Source organism: Coregonus clupeaformis, chromosome 15 (assembly GCF_020615455.1).
Source record: "Coregonus clupeaformis isolate EN_2021a chromosome 15, ASM2061545v1, whole genome shotgun sequence".
NCBI classification, from domain to species: domain Eukaryota; kingdom Metazoa; phylum Chordata; class Actinopteri; order Salmoniformes; family Salmonidae; genus Coregonus; species Coregonus clupeaformis.
The window spans coordinates 14,787,926-14,802,697 of NC_059206.1; the positions used below are offsets into that span (position 1 = coordinate 14,787,926).

General features: G+C 40.5%; 1 protein-coding gene across 1 annotated transcript in view; it reads left to right on the forward strand.

Annotated features, from left to right (window-relative positions):
• The first annotated feature begins 216 nt into the window (after nt 1–216).
• Nucleotides 217–14,772, forward strand: part of slc38a9 (solute carrier family 38 member 9) — a 55,363-nt gene continuing 40,807 nt past the window's right edge. The window contains exons 1-3 of the mRNA XM_041897435.2: nt 217–304; nt 10,985–11,112; nt 13,449–13,578. Of these exons, the coding sequence (XP_041753369.1) occupies nt 11,024–11,112; nt 13,449–13,578 (219 nt within the window). The 5' untranslated portion in view covers nt 217–304; nt 10,985–11,023. The remainder of the gene's footprint in view (nt 305–10,984; nt 11,113–13,448; nt 13,579–14,772) is intronic.

Consider the following 14,772-nt stretch of genomic DNA (forward strand, 5'->3'; position numbering starts at 1 on the left):
CTTACTTGTGACTTGCATAACAATGACTTTGTCCCACCTCTGGTGTTTTTTAAAATTAGGGTTAATAGTTGGCAGGGTAATTTTCCTTTTTCACAATTTTGAATGATCTATCACCATGAATAATGGATTGTACAGTAGGTGGCGGCATGCACCTAACATTTGTTTGCGGACCGCCAAAATATTATAGAAGAAGAAGAAGAAGAAGAAGAATGTGCTTTTCATGACACGTTCGTGTTGTTTTCTTTTTCAAACTGTAAGCTGTTTTTCAGACAAGCAGTCTTCGTGACAGGGGCAGCCTCCGGAGGTGAGTATCAGACATTTCTATAATGTGTAGTAGCTACGTTTGCTAAGCTGGACTAAAACACAACCTCGAGGTAAGAAGGTTTAATTAGCAAAATTATGTTTTGTGTTCGACTTGCCAGCCGCCTGGCTCGCTATACTAGCGGGCTACTGTAGCTAACTAAGCTAGCTAGGTAACGTTAATTTGTTTTCATTATCTAGGTATGTCATAGGTTGTCAACGATATTCTTGGCTAGATGGCTATTGAGTAAGTATGCGGTGTATGTTAAATCAATTAACTTTTTTGATAACATAGCTAGCTAGAGTAGCTGTTTCTCATCATGAAACCTTGCCCACTAAAGGAGCTCAATAGCTCTCCGATGGAAGGTTTTAGGATGATGCGACTGATATTTCTAGTATCAGATGACTGTAAAGAGCAAGGTACACCATTTGTTTTTACCGATAGTCGAACACTTCCCTTAACAGAGCGGAAAAGGAGGCAATATGCTGTTTTCTGGCGCTCAGGTGTTTTAGGAACCGTCGTAAAAGCACAATACCGGTGATTGCAAATATATGTTTTTGCATTCCCATCCAGGAGGGTTAGCCCTATATGAAGATTAAACACTGCATAGGGCCTCCCATTGCTAAATGGCCCAACATTTTTATTAGTTACCTCTAACTACTGTGCTATATTTGACCCATTTCTAAGAATACTTTTCAAAAGCTTCCTATCTAGGTGAAATGAAGATGTAAAACCACATAGTGTGAAGTCACTGACCCCTCCTCATCCCTGCAACATTCATTAGAATTCCAGTTCACCACTTCCCTGATTTTTATAGGCATATTTCTTGTGATAGGTCTAACTTTCAATACCCTTCCTATTCATATGAGCTACAGATCTACAGACAAAGGCGGTGGGTTCCTTCACCTCTTATCAAAGCTATGCCTTTAATTTTATTTTTAATTTCTCCCCATTGATTCTCTACAAATGCTTTTCCTATTACAGCTTTAGATATTAATTCACGTACAGATTTTCAATAGCTTCCAATACACATGACATATACATCTAAAACCACTTGATATTAGGTCTCTAACCTCCCTCGTCCATAGTAGGCTACACCCATTAGAGTTGCTATTGTTTTATTTAACTGATTTTCGATTAATATTTCCTGTGATAGGTCTAATTTTCAATAGCTCACTTTCCATATGAGTTACAGATCTACAAACAACTGCGTTGGGTTCATTGACCTCTCTTGTCAGAGGGACACCTTTTATTCATAAAACAATTCCTCACCTTTGATTTTCTACAAATATTTCACCTATTACATCTGTGGTTGTTAATTCACATACAGATAACATTTTCAATAGCTTCCAGTCCAAATTACATGTACATCCAAAACCACTTGATATGTGACTAGTTTCAGGAAACTAGGCGTATGTCGCACGCCACTACTTCACAAGAGAGGCATTTGAACGTTAACATTATTTCTATTAAATCAAAATTATTTTTTGGTCAGAAATGCCTTCTGGAACATGTGAACTTTTATGTGCCTTAATAACAAATGTGTATGCCATCTGTAAATACGAATAAAAGTGCTAAATTATGAGCCTAGTTGGTTTAGTCACGGAAAAAGACAGGAACCTTCCCGCTAGCCATGATTGGCTGAGATAATGGATGGGCTGGACATGCCGAGAGATGAGTTTGAATTGGTCTGCCATGTAGCATGCTTCTGTCTATAACATGCTTCTGTCTAACACCGCTTTTTTTAAAGATATGAAGAACTGCAAACGTATAGCCTGATGTTAGCTAGCTAGCTAACATTGAACCTAGTTGGTTAGCTTTAGCTACCTGCAGATTCATGCATGGTGGCTAGCTATGACAATTAGTATGGGTTGGGATTATTGCTGCGTTCAAGACAACTGGGAACTCTGAAAAAAACGAGTTTAGACTTGGAAAAATAGTTTTGAACGGTCATCTAACTTGGAATTCCAACTCGGGAACACGGGCCTCTTTCAAGAGCCCCGACTTTCCGACCTGAAGATCACTGACGTCATGATTGGACCTCGTATTGTCCCAGTTGTCTTGAAACCACCATTAAGTAAATTGTAATTGTTTATCTAGCTAGCGAGCTAGCTACATGTCTAAACAAAATACTCTACTTCGCCAGATGATTACATGACCCATCAAGTTAGCTAGGTGTGTCTGGGGGTGATTACGGAACATGTGTACATGTCTAGACAATAGTGACCCATCCACTTAGCTAGATGTGGCTGGGGGGTTGGTTATAGCATTTCTTTCACATTACCCATCAATTTAGACAAGTGTGTCTGGGTAAGAATCATCTAATAATTATAAAATATTTAATAATATATTTATCTGGACACTTTCTATTTTTGATATTGCTACTATGCAAATATGCAAGTAACCATTTCACTGTACCGTTTACATCTTCTGTATCCTGTGCATGTGACAAATAAACATTGATTTTATTTGATATAGTGTGTGTTTACCAGAGACGGTAATGTGAAGAACAACATGACCTGCACCAAAGTCAGATTAGGATATAGGCCAAGTAAAAGAAAGTGTATTTTTGCTACTACTTTCACCACTTTTAGTCTTGGAATCTTTGGTTGTTTACTACCCTACCTTACTCACTCTGTTTAGCACATGGCCTCACATGTGAATCCTTGAAGAGATGGGTGGGGCTAAGGCTTAAGAGGTTGTGAACGATGCTGAATGGGTGTAGATAAAGAAGAGCTCTCCAGTAGGTGTACCAAAACATTCAAGGTTCATTTTATCAAAAGTGGGGATTTAAGTTTATTAACTTTCAAAGCAGAATTACATTCCCATTGCTCCTCAACTGCAGTGTATATCATTTTCTAGCTGAGTTTCTACTTTTATCCAATGTAAAAAACACAATTTCAAATTTTGCTACATAGGACCGAATCGAGCCGGTCGGTCACATATTAGGTCACTGACCTCCCTCCTCCATAGTACACCCATTAAAATTGAAATGTTTAATTTAACTGATTTTACATGACGTGTCTGACTCTAGTATCGACAAGTAGCCTATAGGCTATTATATCCATTCCAAACTTCTTGTTAACTAGTTCGAAGTTAATGATGGGCCTATGATAAAATCTGTGACCAACCTTGAATTAACAAAGTAATTGATCACCACGCAGACTAAACACCCGATACACACGATTATAGCAACTGATTGGAAAGAAAATGGAAGACACCCACAAACGCCCCGAATGCATTCTAAAAATCTAACAAGAACAACACTGACGACTGCGACTTTAGGCAAGCCTAAACTGTTTGGATAAGCTGACGATTATTGAGTGTTAGAATTTGTTAAATTATAGTGACGAAGAATGTTTTAACTAGCACAGCCTTATCGATCATTCCTTTGATTTGCCTACGTTGATTTGGCAAACTAAGTGAGCTCTGTATTGTAGCCTAACTGTAAGAAGCTTGGGCCTATTCAATAGTGCACCGAATATTTGATTTCAGGACCGCGGAGAGCTACCGCTAGCCAGAGCGGGAGAAAAGCACTGACTGCGAGTTCAGCACACGCCTCTGCAGGACGATATAATGCCACTAATATTTGCTTAGTGTTCACATTCCTTTCCCCCCCTGAAAATGGTGAATTGTTTAACAATATAGGGGATAAATATTAGGCTATTTGAACTGCAAGTAGGCCTACTGCTCCGGACTCCTGATTATCTAAGACACTGCATTGCATCACATGCCCTAAAGAACATTCCGGGACTATGGTCCTGTGCCGGACCAGTTCTTGCACATCTACAGTGCATTCGGAAAATATTCAGACCACTTGACTTTTTCCAAATTTTTTTATGTTACAGCCTTATTCTAAAATTGATTAAATAGTTTTTTCCCCTCATCAATCTACAAACAATACCCCATAATGACAAAGCAAAAACAGGTTTTTATAAATTTTTGCAAATGTATTAAAAATAAAAAGCTGTAATATCACATTTGCGTAAGTATTCAGACCCTTTATTCAGTACTTTGTTGAAGCACCTTTGGCAGCGATTACAGCCTCGAGTCTTCTTGGGTATGACGCTACAAGCTTGGCACACCTGTATTTGGCGAGTTTCTCCCATTCTTCTCAGCAGATCCTCTCAAGGTCTGTCAGGTTGGATGGGGAGCGTCCCTGCACAGCTATTTTCAGGTCTCTCCAGACATGTTCGATCGGGCTCAAGTCCAGGCTCTGGCTGGGCCACTCAAGGACATAGAGATTTGTCCCAAAGCCACTCCTGCGTTGTCTTGGCTGTGTGCTTAGGGTCGTTGTCCTGTTGGAAGGTGAACCTTCGCCCCAGTCTGAGGTCCTGAGCACTCTGGAGCAGGTTTTCATCAAGGATCTCTCTGTACTTTGCTCCGTTCATCTTTCCCTCGATCCTGACTAGTCTCCCAGTCCCTGCCGCTGAAAAACATCCCACAGCATGATGCTGCCGGTGCCAGGTTTCCTCCAGAGGTGACGCTTGGCATTAAGGCCAAAGAGTTCCATTTTTGTTTAATCAGACCAGAGAATCTTGTTTCTCATGGTCTGAGAGTCCTTTAGGTGCCTTTTGGCAAACTCCAAGCGGGCTGTCATGTGCCTTTTACTGAGTGGTTTCCGTCTGGCCACTCTACCATAAAGGCCTGATTGGTGGAGTGCTGCAGAGATGGTTGTCCTTCTGGAAGGTTTTCCCATCTCCACAGAGGAACTCTGGAGCTCTGTCAGACTGACCATTGGGTTCTTGGTCACTTCTCTAACCAAGGCCCTTCTCCCCCGATTGCTCAGTTTGGCCGGGCAGCCAGCTCTAGGAAGTGTCTATGTAGTTCCAAACTTCTTCCATTTAAGAATGATTGAGGCCACTGTGTTCTTGAGGTCCTGCAATGCTGCAGACATGTTTTGGTACCCTTCCCCAGATCTGTACCTAGACGCAATCCTGTCTCGGAGCTCTACGGACAATTCCTTTTACCTCATGGCTTGGTTTTTGCACTGTCAACTGTGGGACCTTATATAGACAAGTGTGCTTTTTCAAATAATGTCCAATCAATTGCATTTACCACAGGTGGACTCCAATCAAGTTGTAGAAACATCTCAAGGATGATCAATGGAAACAGGATGCACCTCAGCTCAATTTCGAGTCTCATAGCAAAGGGTCTGAATACTTTCTGTGTTTTATTTTTTATAAATGTGCAAAAATGTCTAAACCTGTTTTCGCTTTGTCATTATGGGGTATTGTGTGTAGATCGATGAGGATTTTTTATTTATTTAATCAGTTTTAGAATAAAGCTGTAACGTAACAAAATGTGGAAAAAAGCAATTACAGCTGCAAGTCTCTTGGGGTAAGCTTGGCACATCTAGCCACTGGGAGGTTTGCCCATTCTTCAAGGCAAAACTGCTCCAGCTCCTTCAAGTTGGATGGGTTCCGCTGGTGTACAGCAATCTTTAAGTCATACCACAGATTCTCAATTGGATTTAGGTCTGGGCTTTGACTAGACCATTCCAAGCCATTTAAATGTTTCCCCTTAAACCACTCAAGTGTTGCTTTAGCAGTATGCTTAGGGTCATTGTCCTGCTGGAAGATGAACCTCCATCCCAGTCTCATATCTCTGGAAGACTGAAACAGGTTTCCCTCAAGAATTTCCCTGTATTTAGCGCCATCCATCATTCCTTTAATTCTGACCAGTTTCCCAGTCCCTGCCGATGGGAAAAACATCCCCACAGCATGATGCTGCCACCACCATGCTTCACTGTGGGGATGGTGTTCTCGGGGTGATGAGAGGTGTTTGGTTCGCGCCAAACATAGCGTTTTCAATTTTAGTCTCATCTGACCAGAGTACCTGCTTCCATATGTTTGGGGAGTCTCCCACATGCCTTTTGGCGAACGCCAAACGTGTTTGCTTATTTCTTTCTTTAAGCAATGGCTTTTTTCTGGCCACTCTTCCGTGAAGCCCAGCACTGTGGAGTGTACGGCTTAAAGTGGTCCTATGGACAGATACTCCAATCTTTGCTGTGGAGCTTTGCAGCTCCTTCAGGGGTTATCTTTTTTCTCTTGTTGCTTCTGATTAATGCAATTCTTGCCTGGTCCGTGGGTTTTGGTGGGCGGCCCTCTCTTGGCAGGTTTGTTGTGGTGCCATATTCTTTCCATTTGGTCGTCATGGTGTCTGAAGGTAATTGGTTGCACCAGATCTTATTTAGGGGCTTCATAATAAAGGGGGTGAATACATATGCATGCACCACTTTTGCGTTATTTATTTTGTAGAATTTTTTGAAACAAGTAATTTTTTTCATTTCACTTCATCAATTTGGACTATTTTGTGTACGTCCATTACATGAAATCCAAATAAAAATCTATTTAAATTACAGGTTGTAATGCAACAAAATAGGAAAAACGCCAAGGGGGATGAATACTTTTGCAAAGCACTGTAGACATGTCTTTCATTGGCACAGAGACAAACTCCAATCCAGTAACTTTTCATCCTTCAGGTATTTTACACGATGTTGAATGTAGAAAAATAACCATAACTCTGAAGAAATGTTAGGCCGTGCAAGCCTTTGGGCTTATAAAAGCTATGTAGGCAATACATTTTTGTAAAAGTTTAACAGGGGGCTGACATTACTCGATTTGGTTTTAGATCTCTATTGAAGCGTTTACAAATGTAATCTGTAAATGAATTAATAACCACGTGTGTAATAGGAATAATATTTGTAGAAAATGTTGAAAAAATGATTGGTGTACTATGGACATGATAGGTCACTGAACACACAGCACTTGTCTGTAGCTCATTATTGAAAAGACACAATGCTTGCTCACTATTCAAATATTTATTTAATTTTAAACTAATAAAAGATTGACGTTTCGGGCTTCATCAACGGCCTTCATTAAAAACAACAGACGGAATCGACAAATATATAGGTCATAGCAGGAAAGCATTCAGCTGGCGGTCTCAATGAGAGTTGTGCCTGTCAATACAAGTAGGTCCACAGGGTGAGAGGTACTGTGGTCTCCTAGTGGCAGAATAGAGATCTGTACGTGAATTAGTATCCAAAGCATTAATAACATAAATAATTCTAGAATGTCAAAGGGGAGGAATTTGCAAAGAATTCAAGGTGTACCTTTTCATAGGAGAGGTAAAGGAACCCACCACACTTGTCTGTAGATCTGTACCTCATATGGACAGTGACGTAATTGGGGGGGAAATATAAATAACTGGAAATATTCATAGAAAATCTGTGAAATTAAAAATAGCAATTCTAATGGGTGTACTATGAAGGAGGGAGGTCAGTGACCTAAGATCAAGTGGTTTTAGATATTGAAGCTATTGAAAATTACATCTGTACGTAAATTAATAACCACATCGGTAATATGTGAAGAATTTTGAAAAAATGTAAGGTGTACCTTTTTGATAAGAGGTCAAGGAACCCACCACACTTGTCTTTAGAGATATTTAGCTCATATGGACAGTGAACTATTGAACATTTGATCTATCACAGGAAACACTACACAGGTGTACTATGGAGGCGGGAGGTCAGTGATCTATCATCGAGTGGTTTTAGATGTATATGTCATTTGGACTGGAAGCTATTGAAAATGTGATCTGTATGCGAATTAATAGCCACAGCTGTAATAGGATAAATATTTGTAGAAAATCAAAAGGGATTAATTTTGAAAATAAATGTGCTTTAATAATAGAGGTCAAGGTACACATCACACTAGATTAGATCTCTAGCACGTGGATCGGGAGCCATTAAAAATGGTAATTATTTATCAGATGACATTCTAATGGGTGTATCATGGATTAGGGACATCAGTCACTTTCCTACAGGTGATTTTAGCTCTCTAGTTCATGTTAGTAGGCTACAGTAGGTTGTTATTTGAGCTCGTATTTTTACATACAATCCATAAAAGAACAATCAAATGTTTAAATGTAATTGTTGTGGAGAGAAAACAACATTGGTTTAAGATCTGTAGATCATTTAATAGAGAGAAATAACGTTTTTCTGTAAACATCAGGTTCGGCTGATTGCACTTTTAAGACGGACCCTTAGCCGTGAGTGCATAGTATTTCCCCCATTGAAACCAATGTATAGTCACTTTTTGAAAACAGAACGGAGAACATAAAGGCTGTACCTTGCTCTCTATTGTCATCTGATTCTAGATATATCACCATACTCATCCTAGGACCTTCCGTCTAAGAGGTATTGACGAGCAAACTCTGAATATCAAACCAATATCCAAACTGAAAACAAATTTACTGCCTCACATTACATGTTCTGTTTAGAGGCGAATTGGCTCTGGAAGCCAAAACAGATAAATACTCCATCTAAATGAGAATCGATTCTCAATTGCGGTACAAGGTTCTAGAAACAAAGCCCTCTACTTTCATATCACAAATGCAAAATACACACTTACTGTACACTGTTTTTACAGTTGTAGCCAACAGTATTTTTCAGTGACAACACGTTTGTGGCTTGCATCTTCCGTTTACACACAGGTGTTCGGAGAAGCAGATAGCTAATTGGCGCAGGTAGTCCACTCTTTCTTCCATCTGTTTTCCGTGAACAAAATATGGCCATGTGGGAACAATAACCCTATAAAGGTGTGTAGTAATTTAACCTTTTTGTTTTTTGAAAATTATTTCTTGCTGATATGAAATAATACAGTACGTTCCTTATGTTTCCAAAAACGTTCCACATGCGAGGGTTGTTAATGTTCAGACTGAGCGTCTGGCCTCTTAACAAAGCGCCCCTGTGCAGTAGCCCGTGATCATGACTCTCAGTTCCATTACATTACACATAAGAGTCATTGGACGAAGGCATGAACCTACATACAAAACCATGTAACCTTTAACCTGCCAAGTTGTAGCTAGCTATAGCTAGCTAATTTTCAAGCCTGTGAAATATAGCCAAGCTAATTTCAGGAGGGTACTAACGTTTCCCAAAGTCCAATGTTGACTAAAGTTAAACATCATAGAATAGAATCTTCAAGACAGTATGGAGTCTAATCAGAGATTCTGTTGGCTGTAACGTTACTCCCTTTCTTTACGGATGACTGAAAAGATGAGCATTTATCAGTAGGCCTACTTAGCCCTTATAAAGGAATACCGTTACAGTGACACTAACTAGATCATACATTTAATTCTACAGTACTTTTAAAATACAATACCCAATACTGCACTTTAATAATATTGAGCAGTGGTGGCAAGGGTATCGGGGGTGCATTGCTACTAGCGTTAGCACAATAAAATGCTAGCTGTTCCTTCTAGTCATTGAGCCAACAACTATCCATTTAAAAGTGAGTCTCGGCAGAAATATATATATAATATGTGGGCCACCATTGCTAAATGAATATAGGGGAAACACTGTTGAGCTGCTTTGTAGGTCATGTTATTTAATTTCTTGTTGTTGTTAGAACAACCTTTAGGGCATAGGACAATTTAGATAGTTTATCTGACACTGTTGACAAGATAAGATTGCTCTGTTATAAGATGCAATGGCATTTTGGCTTCCTTATGTGTGTCACTGCCTAGCCTCGAGTATGTGTGTCTCCCTCGCTAGGAACGTAATACAGAGCTGTGAACTAACACTTCCTGGAAGTGGCATATGTTCTGTAAGTTAGGCTACTGTCTACATAGTTGTACATACACACTCTCAAGACGTTTCATAACAACAGCTATTTTCCCATTGAATTATGTTTAACTGGGGTACCTATGACCTTATCTTCCATGTAATAGTAACCTGTAACGGTAAATGACATATTAGCCTTTTACAAATTCTTCAGAAATAAGCTTGGCCTATTTTAAGGCACTCACAATTGGTTAGCAACAAAGCTTTTCCTTGAGAATACTCTCTTTGGGCTACATGTGCAGATCTCTCTGTAGATATGTTAATTGATTTGGTTGGTATTTTGTCCCACATATCCTAATTTCATTAGCAGGTCATTGTTGTTGATAGGTATATTTTTTTGTTCTTGATGATACTTAACCGATTGAATTAGGCTAGGCTACTGTAATGCTATCTAAAATGTTCATTCTTTTTTATTGGAGAAATGCTACAGCGGGCCTACTTGTTGTAAGTGGATTACATTTGTCCCAACACAATGGCCAATCAATGTGATTTAATGTAGCTGATACAGATTTGCTACAGTACCATTGGACACAAAAGTACTCCTCTTACATGACATCATAAGGCTTTGTCCACCATTTTAGTTAACAATGGAGGTAATCAATGATTGGCCTATCTAATGATCATCGCTAGTTGGAGTTGTCCATGGGCCAGTGGAAAAATGTGTCCACTTCAGGGTGGCAGAGGTTTCATGGTATTCAATTGTTCGCCACAAGATCAAAATAGAGAGCGGCATGCATTGCTGTTGTTGGATTGTCCTCACTCAAGGTTAGGAAGCATATGGCTGTGGCATGCGAGTTCTCACCTCTGACCCCTAATGAGTCATACAGTAGCAAGCAGCTCAGTAATCGATATTCCTGAAGAGGGCATATTAGGAGTCATGTTTTATCAATGAAACTGTTTTGTGAAGCAACAAGAAACCAAGCTGTGTAACCACAAAAGCTTTTTAAGGATGGATCTAGTTCTTACAGTTGGGATAAGTTGGTGGATGTAAGTATTAACATAAAAAAAAATATATATATAAAATGGTTGATGATGAATATTTGTTGTTCTCCACTCAGGTGAAGACTGTAAGGCACTGATCTAAAGCACAAAGCATCATGGAGGAGGACAGTAAACCACTACTGGACTCAGTGCGTAGAGAGAGCTACACCGACAGAGGCTCCACGGATTCACTGGACCGAAGGAGGTAGGTTATTTCATGGTCTCATTTGTACTGGGTGCGCTGGAGTACCTCACAGTGGAAGATCTGACAGAATAAGCCTACACAGCTTTTTGTATGAACGTTGTATGATAAGATTATAATAATACTAGTATTTTATTGTCTGTTTTTTAGCATTTGTTATCCTAATCTTACCTCACAAATGGTTTGACTCAGTATTTTCAAGCTTCCAGCTGTAAATTCAAGTGAGCTCTCTAACCCGACAGAAAAAGGTATTTGGCCCATTCAAGTTAATCACTGACCGCTCATGTGCCACACAATTGGAACTAGCATTGCTTTCACATGACACAGTGGCAAAAATGTTTTTCTAAAGCCATATAGATCCACTCTGGAAGTTATGACTTCATGTGAATCTACTGTGCACATTAGCCCAGCTACCCGCAGCATGCTAGTGAGTTGTTTACTAGCCAGGAGAAGCCCTTACCTTTATTTAACCAGGTTAGTTCCTGGTGTAACAGAAAAGCTTTTCACAATACTGAGCTGAACCGAACCGAGCCTAGCCAAACCACGCTGTACCGAGCTGGTCTGGTTACCATCGACCATAGTATCAGAGCCAGCACGGTTTGGGTTGACACAATTTTGTGAAAAGAGGAAGACAGTCACCCCGTACTGTGCTTCCTCAGAAAAGTAATGATCTGTCAGTGTTTGAAGTCTAGAGCGTGCTCTCACTTCACCCAGGGATTCTTTCAGGCCGCATCACAACCCAGGCGTCCAGTGGATGAATCGCCACCCAGGCACCCATTGGATTAATCCACTTTGGTATTTCACAAATACTAAGGAGTTGCTAGCTCGATTTATTAGAAAGATGCAGCTTTGCTTTGCTGCACACTTATCCCAGAACAACCCCTCCCACACGTACAGACACAGAAACACACACACACACACACACACACACACAGACTCCAGCCACCCAAGTCATAGCCTGTTCTCTCTGCTACCGCACGGCAAGCGGTACCGATGCACCAAGTCTGGAACCAACAGGACCCTGAACAGCTTCTACCCCCAAGCCATAAGACTACTAAATAGTTAGTCCGGGTAGTTATTGGTTAACTATTTAACTATCTGCATTGACGCTTTTTGCACTAACTCTTTTGACTCATCACATAAGCTGCTGTTACGGTGTACTATCTACCCTGTTGCCAAGTGACTTTATCCCTACCTATATGTACATATCAACTTCAGTTACCTCGTACCCCTGCACATCGACTCAGTACTGGTACCCCGTGTATATAGCCAAGTTATCGTTACTCATTGTGTATTTATTATTACTTTTATTATGACGTTTTACTTTTCTATTATTTCTCTATTGTCTTTCTCTCTGCATTGTGGGGAAGGGCCCGTCAGTAAGCATTTCACTGTTGGTTTACACCTGTTTACGAAGCATGTGACAAATTTAAATTGGATTTGATTTGAGAACCCTTCCCGAATAGTGCCACACACCCTGTTCCGTTTCAGTGGCTGGAAATTAGTGGTAGCCTATGTTTAGCTCGAGTTTAATGTTAAAAGCAAGAAGGCATTTTGGATGTTCTTAGAAATACACTGTTGGACACCTAACCCGGAGACATTGTCTTTCACACTGCAGCACTAACTACACCATGTGTATGGGATATGCTGTCCAATTAAATGCTTACTGGCAGGTTCCTCCTCGACAGTGCAACAACAATAAGAAGTTATGTAGGACTGGAGAGGTCAATGTTTCACCTTTTGTCAAGTCTTTTATGAGCAATTTAACAATCAAGCATAACTGCTTTGGACAATGCAATTCTGATGTCAGTAGAATCTGTTTTGTGGGATGACAAAGTGCACAAGTGTTTTCACCACTGCTGTGTAATGTGTACCAGTCTCTTCTCTCTCATTATGTAGAGACGGTCATACCATATATTCACACAACATATATTAGAGGAAAAGGAAATTCCAAGGCAAAATCATGACCAATGCTTTAGGAAAGGTTGTGTAATTATTTTCGAAGATTTTCAGAACCAATCTTCTTGCTCATTTAATCAGTTCTGTCCCAGTATGGTCTCGTACTGCATGGCCCGGGTCCCATCCAATACCTTTCAAATGGATCCTTCCCTGCTCCCTTATTTGAGATAATCACTGATCTGTAAGTGTGTGTGGATCGGTATAGACATGGTTTTCACTCCCTTGCTTTTACCAATATTCCCATGTTAGGTCAGTGGGTTTCTCAAGAAAAGGCATCTTTTTTTAAGTATTCAAACTGGGTCCATGTAACCAAAGAAGGTGGATCATTTACAGTATACCATTAACAGTCATTTAGGCTAATCTGTCTGTGTTGTCTTCAGGCCTTTCCACGTGGAGCATCGGAATATAGTGGAGGATGACCCCTCTGAGAGGGTGTCAGCAGAGGCCTCTGTCCTCAGCAGCAGAGTGCATTACTACAGCCGGCTCACTGCCTCCTCCGACAGGCTGCTGGTAGGCCACACACACACACACACACACACACACACACACACACACACACACACACACACCTGTTTTAAGACCAGTAGATACATATTATTATTATTATTATTATTAGTAGTAGTAGTAGTAGTAGTAGTAGTAGTAGTAGTACTCCTATTGATCAGGCTTGCTGTATATGAAGTGGGATAAATAGTATTCATCAACAACCGATCCATCAGCCCATACACGTAAAGCTGGTAGCTTGCACACAGGAACCTGTTTTCATGCCACTTGTACAGTGTTGACAATTGCGTGTCAATTGAGAGGACAAGCGTTGGGAGAGTAGATAAGCAATCGTCAATGGCTTCATTTTTCCTGCAGTGATCTGGTGATAATGGTTTTAGTATGGCATATTACACAGTCCCGCCACTCTGGCTAATGAAAGCTGTTTTGTCTCTGAACAACAATTGGCAGTGTCAGTAACCTTAAGGCGTCCGCATGCTTCCCAGCCGAAACAGTTCGGAAGAGTTTGTGCATGTATTATGATGCCATTTTTGTGATGTTTTTGTTTGTTTTGGACTTCAGTAAAGGTTCTTTCGGGTGTTGTTTCTCTCGACTCAAGCCGAAGTCTACGCCCCTTCGTCGGTGATTGGTCAACAGTAGGGATTCTTCAATAAAGTATTTGTTGTCATTCAACGAGAGACGACTCGTTTTCATGCAAATTATTTCATTGAGAAATACTGCACCAAACATCTTAGTTAGATGTAAAATTGTGCGACTAAGATCTCCTCAGCAAAATCGTCAAAATTAATGACTGATTTTTGTTATCGTCGATTTAATTCTGTATATTTTGAGGAAGTTTGTACTGGCTACGGCGTCTCAAAATGGACAAACAGTACTATTGCCTTTTTTTTTTCAAGCGAAGGTGTTTTTAAGGGAGGATGTAAGCACACTCGATCGGTTGGCCTAGCCAAGTTCATCTAGGCACCAGCCGAACTGAAGCATGCTAACGCCTTTGTACCCTTCCGCTTCAAATGGACCGCTTGCAGACAAGCAGTTAGTCATCCACTACCATAACCTATAAGGATAGCAGCATTCCCTAAAGAGAGCGTAAATCATTATCCACAGATGCTGAGACGCGATAGTCCGGCGTCCCATTGTGACACGGCTACGCGGCTCTGAGACCACCATCTGCGGGGGAAGCACAGCCCGAATGCGCACCTC